This window comes from Macadamia integrifolia, chromosome 11, assembly GCF_013358625.1.
Source record: "Macadamia integrifolia cultivar HAES 741 chromosome 11, SCU_Mint_v3, whole genome shotgun sequence".
Taxonomy (NCBI): Eukaryota; Viridiplantae; Streptophyta; class Magnoliopsida; order Proteales; family Proteaceae; genus Macadamia; species Macadamia integrifolia.
Window position 1 is genome coordinate 33,686,434 of NC_056567.1, and position 13,070 is coordinate 33,699,503.

Consider the following 13,070-nt stretch of genomic DNA (forward strand, 5'->3'; position numbering starts at 1 on the left):
TTCTTTTTTTTTTTTTTTTTTTTTGTATGTGGGAAAAAGAATGTTGTTCGTCCGATCGCCATGCCTGGGCACAACCCCTACTATTAGGGGCATAAGCATCTTTTAACATCATTCTTTCTCTAAAAAAAAAAGGGATAATAGAGCATTACCTCACTAGCATAGGTGCATGCCAATGTGTTGGCCAATTGGAGGATATGTGGGAGCATCTTTAGCACGAGGCAGTGTGATCTTTTTCGCTCTGATTGTAAATAAGTGTAAACACATAATAGTAGATAGCATTTTTCCTTCCGACACAAAAAAAAAAAAAAAAAAAAAGGGCATTTTCGGTCAAGTTGGAGGCTAAGCTAACATTACTCCTTTTACCAGTTGAAGAAAGATTGAAATGGCTTCAAGCCATTATTAGGCCATGTCAAAATCCATTAATGCCATTTACTTATTCTTGCCGAGGTAAGCTCGGTTATATATTGCAAAAGTGAGGTGACTCAGACTTGAAAGTGATTCGTGACTCGGTTTTTCACTGAATTATCTGAAATACCCTACACGTCGAGATGGAGAGATTCGTTTCCTCGCTCACGAATTAGTCCAATACTGCAGACGACTAGACGAGAGTCCTAGAGCCGAGAGGGATAAAAGGAGGGGAGGGGTACCATCGTCAATTTAATAGGCAAGGGGTACTCGCCCTTTTTCATATTTCCAAAGTTGGGATGGGTTTTGTGGGGGAAGCAACTCGAGAGAGAATAAAGAGTTACATCATGGATATTTTTGGGTTGCACGCGGATTGGTCATCTATTTCTGTCTCTATATAGCGTCATAGCGTGTGTGTGGGTGTGTGTGTGTGAGAGAGAGAGAGAGAGATCATAGTCTAGTAGTAGTAGTACGATACTACAACGCAACAAAGAAGCAGACCCGCTACAAGGAAACCCCTCTGCCTTCTCTACTACCAAAAGAGAAGAAGAGTTGCCCTAGACGGCTGAAGCGGACAGACCTCGCTGTTCTGGTAAAGCTCCTAACTCTGTGCTTCTGAGACTGTCAAAGATTATTCCTATTTCTGCTGTTTCGTTTGTTGATTCGAAGGCACTCCTTGTCCTTCTTCGATTCTCCATGTTTAGTTTCTGACTTTAGGGTTTCGGGTCTTGCTTTTGATTGTGTTATGACGTCGTCTTTTATCGGGCTTAATTTTGGGATTGCTGGATCTCGATGACTGCCTCGGATAAAGCCTTGGATTTTGCATTATTTGGTTGATCGATGCTGTTTGTTGATTTCGATGTTTCTTTATTCATCTGTCATGAATCGACATTCTTCCAAAACAAGTAAACGTAATATTATTTTAATATTTCTGTTCAATTTTGAGCGAATTTTAGCTGTAGTTACCATATTGTATTTCTACTTTGAATGGGTTGCTCCTTTTTACTTCTGGCTCTGGGAGCTTGTGATGAGGTGTTGTTTTGTGTGTGTGTGGCTGGTTTGATCTTTGGCTCTACTTATTGTTCAGGATTTGTTGTCGTTAGTGTTCCTTCTCAAGGCAAAATCCAGGGATTTTCCTTGATACATTTTTTTTACAGGGTTGCATTATAGTTATGGCCTGCTTCTTTTTTTTTTTAGTGAGAGAAAGGCTTGCCAAATTTCATCAAAAGGATTCTTGTTTCCTGAAGTTGGATTATATTTTTAGGGCATGGGCGTCAGGGAAAAAAATCTCCTTAATGGCATGTAGATCTGCCATATGACAGATATGGGGCTGAAATTGTTTGGTCAGGTAGACTCCAAAGTCCCCTTGTGACGTGACAAGTTTCAGACAAAATGGAGTTTGCCAAGGGTGAAGGGGCAAAGAAAAGCATTGGAAAATAGGAGAGATCCAATACTTGTTGGATTACTTGTAGGCATGCATGGACATACACCGTTATCCATTGGCATGAATGGGGGGGTATTTGGTTGAGTTTTGGGATGGAGTTTTATAAATACAGATCATCCTCTACATATCAAACAGTCAGAATTTTCACATTACACTTCCACAAAACTAGGTTTGTTCGTTGAAATGATTCTTTCATACACGGTTGCGTGGCGTAACTATTTTGCATATTTTTATACCTGGTGATGCCATTGTAGCTGACAGATTGCATTTCTTGTGCAGCGATTGTTGATTCTTCTTTTCGGACGTCGTATCATATTTGATGGCTTCAAAACGGATTCAGAAGGAGTTAAAGGACCTGCAAAAGGATCCTCCCACTTCTTGCAGTGCTGGTTCGTTCAATCACTCTCCTAGTTCCTCTTACTGAACTGGTCACTTATCCCATTTTAAAATGATATTGTTTGGCACCGTCTATGCCCATCACTGTTGTGTTGGAAGTTCTATTATATGTTTCTCTGCTTTGTGAAGGCATGCAATGTCTATGATTTGGAATGAAAAGTTGAAACTGATATATACTATTTCATGCCCATGCTTGGAAGGTGTTCACACTGCCTTGACCCTTTTTGACGTTAGACTTATGACAGTGATTATGATATCCACTCCTACAGCTTGGCACTGGCTTCTTCTTACTTGCTATTTATTACCACTATTACTGCGAGAGTGATGGGGGCCATGGGGATGGTGGGAAATTTTGGTACCTTTGTACTTCCACATGGGAACTTTGTTTGTAGCCCATGAGGGTTCCATGTGTCGGCCACTTTATCTACTACCCATGTTGCAAATTTCAACATACAAGCATTTCATGACAAGATCAGATTGTGCCTCCACCCAGAAGCCCACATGGTGGTGGATTCAATCTAATGTCACTAGAAATCAGAACCCTACCCAACAGATCAGAGGGCTCGCAAAACTAACTGGTTAAATACCGAAAATAAATCCCCAGGATTCGGATCAGCCCCAAACCTAGGTCAGGTGTAGATAACTAACAGTACCTCAATCCATCAAAAGAAGAAGAGGATCCAGTGTTTGGATTCCAAGTTAAGGGCACAGGATTAAATTAGAAACTAAATTCCAGCTGTAGAAACAACATTAATTCTCCACATCATATGACAGATTAACACCCGAACAGGGACCAAAACATTACTCCATGAGTTGGTAAACATACGAAAAAATCAGTTCATTCCTGTGGCTAGATGTTTCAGATCAGCACCTTTGCAAAACTGGACCTCGGACTCAGATTTTAGTAACCATCAATGCACTTCAGTCCACAGAAAAAATAGCAGTCCATCACCAGTTGAAGGCTGCTGATTTATCTCACTGCCAGAATCTCATATTAATAGCTCCACCAGAATAGCAACTCAGAACAGAATTTAGAAACTAACAGTTCTTCCTATCCACGGGGTAGGGTGGACAGTTGCAAACCTCAAAGTGTCTCCTCATTCTATATAGCCAGATGAAGAACTAGCATTATCTTACTGTAGCAGTCCAACAATGGCAGAAACAGGAGCCGCTGGGTACTGTGAACATGTATGAGTCTTCTAATCAGTCTCCCCCTTTTGGTAATCAATGCTTCCCTTCAATAACACAACTGGACTGCAGCAATTATAGAACTTGAGCAGCTTCAAACTGCAACTGTAATTGCAGGAAAAAAGTTAGAAGAAGGGTGTGGGGGAGTAGGGATATGATCAAGGCCCCTCACCTATGGCCTTGGAAATCTCTCACCAACTGTTAGGTCTCTCATTCTCACAGTCTCCCACAGAAGACCGAGCATAAGTCAAGCTCTATAATCATGAGGGGTGTAGCAACAGCCCCTCTTTTTTTTTTTTTTAAATTACAGCAACTAGGAATCCCCCTCAAAATATCCTCTAAAGACTTCACAAAATATAAGCAACTTCTAAAACAGCAACTAAGAAATAGAAACTACATAAGTTGTAGGTGGACTTTATAAGATAGTCCTACCTAATTACAAAAGATAACAATCTAAGTATAATGAAAACTTATATGTAGTGACAACCTACTGCAAACATATGGTAATTAAAATAAAAACAAATGAGAAAGAAGATCTAATAATCCTCCCAAGCAAGGCATAACTAAGGTGGTGATGGACCTACACCTGGCCCACGATGGTGAGCAAAGAGATGGGCCTAAGGCCTGCGCTGGCTGGCTTGACCATCTTCTCTTCTTCCTTAGCCAATCTACATGACATGGAATTTCAATTAATAGTTTTGTAATTGAACATATCCTTACCTAGTGACTAGTGTCATGTTGGTAAAAGTTCAAGGGTGACAGGTCAAATGGCTAAGATTTATTTTGAAACTTGATGAATAAAAAGGTCGTCTATTTGATGCAGTCAACATTGAGTTATTGATTTACCATCTCTTAAGTGGCTGAACCAGGAAGTATTAACTTGGGTAGGCATAGATTTTTTTTATTTTCCTTATTTATAAATTTGCTAGAATGACCCAAAGGTGGGTGAATTTTCATCTCCCTTGTTCCTAAAAGCATCGCATGTCATGCAAGAATTGAGGAACTTGACAGCTCTGCAGTCCAAACCCCCTTAACATTTTGTCTAGTCAATGTGTTGGCCAAACTGGTCAGTCAGTTCACCTAGTTTCCATAAATTGTTTATCATTTTGTATTTGGGATGGCTGAATTATAATCCTTTCATGGGTCATAGTATAATTTCCATCTTATATATCGAAGACTTGGCATGCTTGGTGAGGATGTCTCTAAGTTCTATTGCTTGTGGATGTGTTTTTGGTGAGTTAGACCTGGAGGGTAAATGCACAGTTAGAGCTATGAAAAGATGCTGAAAGTTTCTACTAGTTTATAAAGAAGATGGAGAAATAACATATGAATTGTGGTTTTAGTAAAGACAAAAAAGAATGAGCTTGAAGGTAAGATTGACAACCAAGAGATAACACTCAAACACCAAGCATGCCTCTTTAAGTTTTATTGCTTATGGATGATGTGTTTTGGTGAGTAAGACTAATGTGGGTAACTGTATAGTTATAGGTATGAAAAGAAGCTGAGGTTTCTACTAGTTTATAAATAAGATGGAGAAATAACATATGATATTCACAACCAAGAGATAACACCCAACTGACCATTTTCTTTATCTTGGTTCAATTATACCAAAGAGGGGTTGATTGTGGAGGGTGCTGCGGTGGGACTCAATTTTTGATGAGTGGATACTTGTTTTCTTTGTAATGCTTTCATTCAGATGAAGTTGGTTATTTTTAGTTTGCTACTTAAGTAAAATTCTTCAATTTTGAGTCATGAAACAGTTCTTATATATCCTCCAGGTCACTCTGAATTCAGTTTATCTGATGGCTAGGTAACCATAATTATAGCTTAGCTTACAATCCGTAGGAAATCTATATGCTTTTTTCTTCGTCACATTCTGGTACTACTTTGAAGGGTGTGGTTGCTCTTTTAGGTACTAATTTTTTTATGGTTGCAATATTTGGTGTGATTACATGTATTTAGATTTGTGACTTTGACTTGAACCAAAATACCCGGGGGCATGGGGATAATTCTTTAGATATGTGATTTCTAGTTCATTTACTTTTACCATTTTTTCCTTTTTGAGTTATGTATCTTAATGGTTGTATCCATGCGTTAGGTTCTTATATATCATCATATATGCATTTATATCCAGTTGTTTCAAAAATATCATTTGGAGTTGCAGCTTTTTGACTTCAATTATATACTTATTTGTAGGTCCTGTAGCTGAGGACATGTTCCACTGGCAAGCAACAATTATGGGCCCAGCAGATAGCCCATTTGCTGGGGGTGTCTTTCTCGTAACCATTCACTTCCCCCCAGATTATCCTTTCAAGCCTCCCAAGGTAGTCACAGCTACTTCTATTTATGTGAGAGAGAGTAATATTGACATGTATGCCTTTGTTTTATGAAAATATTAAAACAAAATCTCATCTAAATGTTTTTATTAAAGAAAGAAGAGTTGAGCAAAATTTCCCTTTCTTCTGAATTGTTAAATTGCAGAGAACATTTTAGATCTTTTTGAATAATTTTCTTGGGTTTTTCTTATGCCATGTTAATACATTTATCTGTGTTAGTCTTGTGAACTTTCCCCATTTTCATTCCCATAAATGGTTACTACAGTTACTACATGGAAGGGTAGCAAGCTAAGGAGTTGGATGACTTTAAAATTTGGTGTACATGAACAAAAGTAACAGAAATGGAGTGAGAACAATAGTGGATAATTACTTGAAGAATGATGTGGTGGGTGTTCAAAGATTTGGAGATAGGATTATATCTATCAAGCTTGTGGAGACTGGAGAAAGAGGCAAACAATTTAACTAGTGCGTATGCACCCCAATTTGGATCGGATGAAAGTAGAAGTTAAATTTCTAGGAATACATGGATGGTTTATTGCAAGGTTTGGCCGATTATTGTAGGGGGTGATCTGAATGGACATAGCGGGAGAGAGGCTGTAGAGGCAATGATGGTGTACATGGAGGTTATGGTGTTGGCGTGAGGAATGAAGAGGAGATCTCAATTTTAGATTTTGTTGTTACTTATGATTTATCCATTGCAAAAACTTATTTTGAAAAGAGGGAGGAGCATATAGTTACTTATGAAAGTGGGCATCATAGTAGCCAAATTGATTTCTTCCTCACTAGAAGGTCCGCTGAGATTACTATGTAAGGACTGTAAGGTGATACCAAGGGAGAGCTTATCCACTCGACATAGATTAATGATCATGGATATATGCCTCACTTTGTTGGATCGCAAGGAAGGAGAACCTATTTGCCTTAGGATAAGATGGTGGAGCTTAAAGGGGTTGGTTACCTTGATTTCATTCACTAATAAAGTGATCAAACAAGGAAAGCGGGATTTTTAGATCCATATGAACACGATGTGGAACGAGATGAAGACTTGTATTAAGAAGGTTGCTAAAGATGTCTTAGGGGAATCGTAAGGAAAACATCATCTCACGAGGGAGACTTGGTGGTGGGATGATCAGGTTCAAGCAGCCATTAAGGCTAAGAAAGCCAGCTTTAAGACTTGGAAAATGACTAAAGACGTAAAAGATCTAAAATGGTAGAAGTCTTCCAGAAAATGAAGCCAAGAAGATTGTGTGGATAACATGAGCAAAAAAGTATGCACAAAGGGAGGAGAAAAAGCTCTCTATAAGATGGCTAAAATGAGGGAAAGGAAGATAGAGATTACAACCATGTTAGATGTAATAAAATTGACGATGGTAGAGTGGTAGTAAGGGATGAGGACGTTACGAAGAGATGTGAATAATATTTTTTACGGCCTAAATGGAGACATTTCGAGTAAGAGTGGCTTGGAAGATTGCATTACTCGTCAAGACACCACACCGTCACAGCCCATTAAAGGCCCATAGGCCTAGATCACTAGCCCATGGACTTGAGACATTGGGCTACGCAAGGTCCAATTTCTAGAACTTTTGACCAAAGCGTAGAAAGTCTAGATACTTGTAGAAAAGGCCATAGTTTAGACCTTTCAACATTGTGGAGGAGTCTAGACATTTCAATGGAAGCCTTTGGAAGCAAAAATGCTCTAGAGAATTGAGTGTAAATACTAGAATTGTAGGACGTTCTAGAAGAACTTGTACATAGTAGATGTTCTAGGGATACCTGATCCTTGAAGACAAAATGAGAGGGATGAAACTAAAAGAAAACACCATTCTCACGTGCAAATATTTGAACTAAAAGAAGAGGCTTTACAATATAAGGTACTTGGAGAACATTAGATAATTGAAAAGAAAGGGAAGGGGAAGAAGAGGGAAGAGGCTGAACCAATGTGAGAGATGAGTATGCCTTTACTGTTGTCAACTTGAAGTTGATCAAGGGTCATGCCCTTCCTCTATCCCTAAAACCCTAGTCGACTATCATCCCCCCCCTCTCTCTCTCTCTCTCTCTCTCTCTCCATGCTACCACTACCATGTTTATTGAGACACCCTCTATAGGTCTTCAGCAGCCACCACTTTCCCCACCCACGAAGAATTACGATAGGCAATGATCGTCTTTGCTTTAGTAATACACAAACCTTTCTCCTTGTTAAAGGGATCGCTACCTTATTTGCAAGTGGTCTTTTAACATTGCTATAGGCGCATGTGCTATTGACAAATGGACGATTGTTAAATATTGTGACCCTGGAGAGGCTCGATTTATTAGAAAGGAAGAATGGGAAGTTCTAATCATTGTTACCGTGCATGCATTAGGAAGAAGCTCTAGTGGATTTGAAGGTGAAAGTCGGTTCTCACCCTATTTAAAGGGCTAGATTGTCCCTACCTAACTAAATGATAGTGGTCCAGGGAGCGCAATTGCTAGAGCACTAGAGAATGAAGAGTAATGATTTTAGTAAAAGCACCTGAACGGACTACCATAGTGAGTCTAGTGGCTATGCCTAGCCGACATCGGCTCTAATTGTGTCACAAATCTCCGAACCTATTTGACAAGTGAGGCTTGGTTAAGGTAATGGAATTTTGCATCCCAACCCAAAAAAAGAGTTGATCAGAAAACTACTTCCCACTGCATTAAGTGCATGCAAGGGGTGAAGCAGTGGTGGCTGAAGAAGCTATAAGGGTGTCTTGATAGACATGGTGGTGGGTAGTATGAAAAGAGAGGAGAAGAGAGGGGGGTGATAACCGACTAGGGTTTTGGGAAGGGAGGAAGGGCTTGATCTGTGATCAATTTCATGTTGGCAATGGTAAGGGCATACCCATCTCTCACATTGGTTTTCCCTCTATCCCCTCTTCTTCCCCTTCCCTTTCTTTTCAATTATCTGATGTTTTCCATGTACCTTTTAGAGGAAATTACATTTGCCTCCCCTAGACGATGGCCTAATATCAAGTTCCCCCCACGTACTTTCATAAATACCAATCCCCTCCCCTCTTGTTTGAAGATTCTTTCAATCGTACCCCTTCTGTTAGATAGCGCTTTTAAGTGATGACCTCATCATTCAAACATGTAATTTCATACCAAAATTACCCTTCCCATATGAAATAAGCCTTAAGCCCAAAAAGGATAAACAAAACCTCCTTCATAGTGATTGCCCCTTCTTCATCGTCATTTGCTGAAATCCGCCATGGTTCTGCTCCGCTGTCGTTTGCTGCTCTCGGCCGTCAATCTACTCCGCCGCCGTTTGCCCTTTCTTTATTTCTTCTTTTTGGGTGTCATCGCTGCTACTATTCTTTCACTCCAAGTGGTAAGAGAGAGAGAGAGAGAGAGAGAGAGAGAGAGAGAGAGAGAGAGGCTCTGCTAGCTTCAGCATCATAAGCTCTTGTGGCTTCTTCAGCAGTGTTGAAGGTTCCTAGCCAGACATGAACCCCCTTTCTAGGGCCTTTGATCTCGGCAGCCAATTTCCCCCAAGGCCGCTGTTGGATTCCTCTGTACTTGTTCTTCCTCTTTCTCTTAGCAGATTTTTAAGCAAGCCCATTGAATTCCACAGGTGAAATGGGCAGTAATTCAACAAAGAAATGCACCACAGTAGCCCTGAGAATATATTCATTGGATTGTAAAATTTTCTCAGTTCTTTCAGGAGTGGCCTCCAATTTAAGGATTGCTGAAGTTAACTTTCTATTATTCGCTCACTAAGAAAATTCCGTGGCTTTCAACCTTTCAGCAATTAATTGGGAAAGAATAACAAATTCTCATGGGTTACAATTAAATTCAGCTCTGACACACCAAAACCCAATTAGCTAAAAAGGACATCTGTATTCTTCTCCTCTCGTTATTTGTTTAGGTCCACAATGGCCATTCTTCCTTTTATCTATCTTCCTACTCAGTCTTTAGTAGATAGGCTAATCTGAGGTTGCAGAAAGAAACAATCAGAATCATGGATAAAGGCAGAAAATAAAACGGGAATTTTATTGTGAACAAAATATTTGTTTTCTTCCCAACAAGGAAGGGAAAAGGAAAAGAACCCAACAACGGCAACCCTTTGCTGCAACTCTATCCATTCAAGGCATAAAGGTTTTGAAAAGAAGAAAAATCCCATTATTTTACCATCAAATCTTATCCATATCCCTATTCCATATGGATTATCGATTTCAACGAGACAAAAAAAGCTTGAGAATGAGACCTATTGGAGATCGTCATCCATCTCAGCCACAAAAAGAATGTAAAAGCTATACAGTCTACAGAGGAGAGAACCCTCAAAGAGAAAAACTCAAAATGGCTTCAGGTAGCAGAGCAACTAATGCGCACCAAACCCATCTCAGAGGTATGCAGACTAATGAGGGTTGAATTGCATTCCAGAGGTATGCAGATTATCCCACCAGCAAATTGAGGGGTGAATTAGCCACAAGGGTAAATCGGTCTTTATACAGACCAATTTAACACCATCAGTCACTTATGGGGCGATTGAAAGAATATTCAAACTAGAGGGGAGGGGATTGGTATTTATGAGAGTACGTAGGGGACTTGGTATTAGGCCATAGTCCAGGGGAGGGGAATGTAATTTCCTCTACCTTATATTATAAATCCCATTATTTCAGTTAAAAAATTTGCACATGATAATGGTGTTTTCTGTGAGTGTCATCCCTCATTTTTTTCTGAAGGATCAGGTAACCAAGTCAATTCTGCTCTCTGGTCCGAGTAATTGAGGTCTCTATACTCCCTAAACTCCTAGTTCTTCCCCCATTGTCAGTATTGCTGAAAGAAACATCTTGACAGTTGGTCATCGACTTGGTCATCCACATGAGGTCTCTCCACTTGATGTTATGTTCAATAAATTAGGTGTAAATTAGGTGTTATTCCTCACGGCGTAGTTCAGTTTGTACTGCCTGTCAGCTTGGCAAGGCAATTCAGTTGTCTTTAAGAGTAACATTTTTTTTTGGGTCAAGACTTTAAGTGAAAGAATGGTATCAGAGCTTCCCTACCGGTAGGATCGACCATACATGAATAATTAATGGGAGGGTTTTGATCGTTATCTGAACTCTACAGGCGCAGAGCCTCCTTGTGATCTTAGCCCTTTCGTAGTTAGTTTTTCCCACATATACAGCTTTGTGTTCCCTTGGATCCAAGCTCATCCACATTTGTCAGGGTTTTAACAAAACCCAAATCACTACACTCAATCACTTCAAGGGGGGAGAGAGGAAGACCACGATTTCATGAGGAAAGTGAGAAAATGAGAACTGATTCTTTCGCCAACTGGCTAGTGGTTATCCTTCTTGTAGTAAAACATCCCTTGTTAACCCTCCATCAACTTGAATCCTTTTTATACACCAACTAAACCTGCATTTTCTTTGAGTATCAAATGGTTTAATATTTTTTATTTAATGTGTATCACTTCTATTTATTTTCTTTGCATAATTTGGAGAATCTCAAATGAGAATTTTGTTAGGTTGCTTTCCGCACCAAAGTTTTCCATCCTAATATCAACAGCAATGGGAGTATCTGCCTCGACATTCTCAAAGAGCAGTGGAGCCCAGCCCTTACAATATCCAAGGTGACGTGCTTCTATAATCCATGCTTCTTTATTTATATAAGGTCAATCTCCAACCGCTGATATCAACAGAATTCAAATGCATCAGACTGCTTCTCCTAGTTAACTTGGTTTTGATGGACAGTCTCACATCCCAAAGTCAGCTCCCAATTTGCTAGTTTTTACCAGTCTTTACACTCTATAGATTGGCATCCCTAGTGCTCTCTTCTTGCCCCAGATATGGTACCTGGGATTTGTTAGATTTGGAAACTTAGATACAGTTTTTGGGTCCCCAGTAATTATTATACTCTCCAAGATGATGAATGATGCTGCCATGGCATTACCAACCAGTCATGGAGCCAATACCAATAATTGAATATTATATGTACCACCTGAATCTTCCGAGGGAATTGCTAATTATAGAGATGGAACAGTCTAGTGTGGTTTGCCCTTGGTCATTGATATTCATTGTTGCTCTCCCAATGAAGGTTAAGGTGCCATCTGATGGTATTCATGTTCCTGAGTGGTGACCGAGTGCTGTAATCTCTGGTTGATTTTTCACATTTTTTAATTAAATCTGAGGATTGCAGGTGCTGCTATCAATCTGTTCTCTGCTTACCGATCCGAACCCTGATGATCCCTTGGTGCCAGAAATTGCTCACATGTACAAGACTGATAGAGCCAAGTATGAGTCAACTGCTCGGGGTTGGACCCAGAAATATGCCATGGGATAGAACCCTTTATTATGCCTCTTTCTATAGGATTTGTATTGGCTTATATTCTAAGTAAATAAGAGGAAAAATGATAGGATGTCTAAAGAGTTTGAACTTAGCTGGACATTGGTTGCCTTCTATCCTTTTCGATGGTTCTGGTTCGAGTTATATGTGAATTTAATGTAGACTGGGATATGCGCTCCTATATGACGTATAAGCTTATGATTCTGGGTCCCATGTTAAATTGTGTTCCCACCATTTTCTGCTGTCTTGAAATGGTTTCGTTGTCTGGAAAATGAGCTGTAAATTCGTTCAAGTTTCTATTTCTCTGGGCACTGAGCTGGGATTTAGGTATTAATATCATTATTGAATCAGCCTTGTACGATACGATATTTGTATCTGTAGGTGCCTGACCGATGCGGTATTGTGAATTGGCCAATGTGACATTTTTAGGTAGAAAAAAATCAAGCATTGAATCGATGCCAGTGCCAATACTGTATGATGTATATACCTAAAAAAAAAAATGGTGGGAACAAGAGTGGTTGGAGTCTCTTCAACTTGCTTCATAATGCTCTTTTTAGGATTCATTTGATTTTGTTTTTTCTAGAAACGTGAAACGTGTTTTTTCACTTTTATGTGTTCAGAAATGAAAAAAAACTTAAAAAATCATTTGATTTTTCTGTTTTGTTTCACTGTTTTCGAAATAGAAGTAGAGTTTTATGCCTATTTTTGTGTCTAGTAATAGGAATGGAGAAAAAAATCAATACTTATTTTTCTGTTCTTAGAAACAAGAAACAAGTAGGACAAAAATTGTGAAAAACCTGATATTTTACTTGACCTATTCTGACCCCCAATCCATTGTTAAAATTTCTTGTTATCCAGAAGCAGTGATTCCAACATGGTGTGCGAAGCTCACAGTTTTGGACTGTCTTCATTCTTTTGAAGTTCATCTCAACAAAGTATACTTGTAACTGCAACGTCGTGCTTTTACTCATGAGTTGCATACCTATAATTGTGCCTTCACT

At 39.4% G+C, this 13,070-nt stretch overlaps 1 protein-coding gene across 1 annotated transcript; it reads left to right on the forward strand.

The window, feature by feature from the left end:
* The first annotated feature begins 792 nt into the window (after nt 1-792).
* LOC122092691 (ubiquitin-conjugating enzyme E2 28-like) lies at nt 793-12,303 on the forward strand. The gene is made up of 5 exons (XM_042662929.1): nt 793-997; nt 2,129-2,238; nt 5,630-5,757; nt 11,252-11,356; nt 11,923-12,303. The coding sequence occupies exons 2-5, from the start codon at nt 2,169-2,171 to the stop codon at nt 12,064-12,066; spliced, it is 447 nt and encodes a 148-aa protein (XP_042518863.1). The 5' UTR covers nt 793-997; nt 2,129-2,168; the 3' UTR covers nt 12,067-12,303.
* The last annotated feature ends 767 nt before the right edge of the window (nt 12,304-13,070 follow it).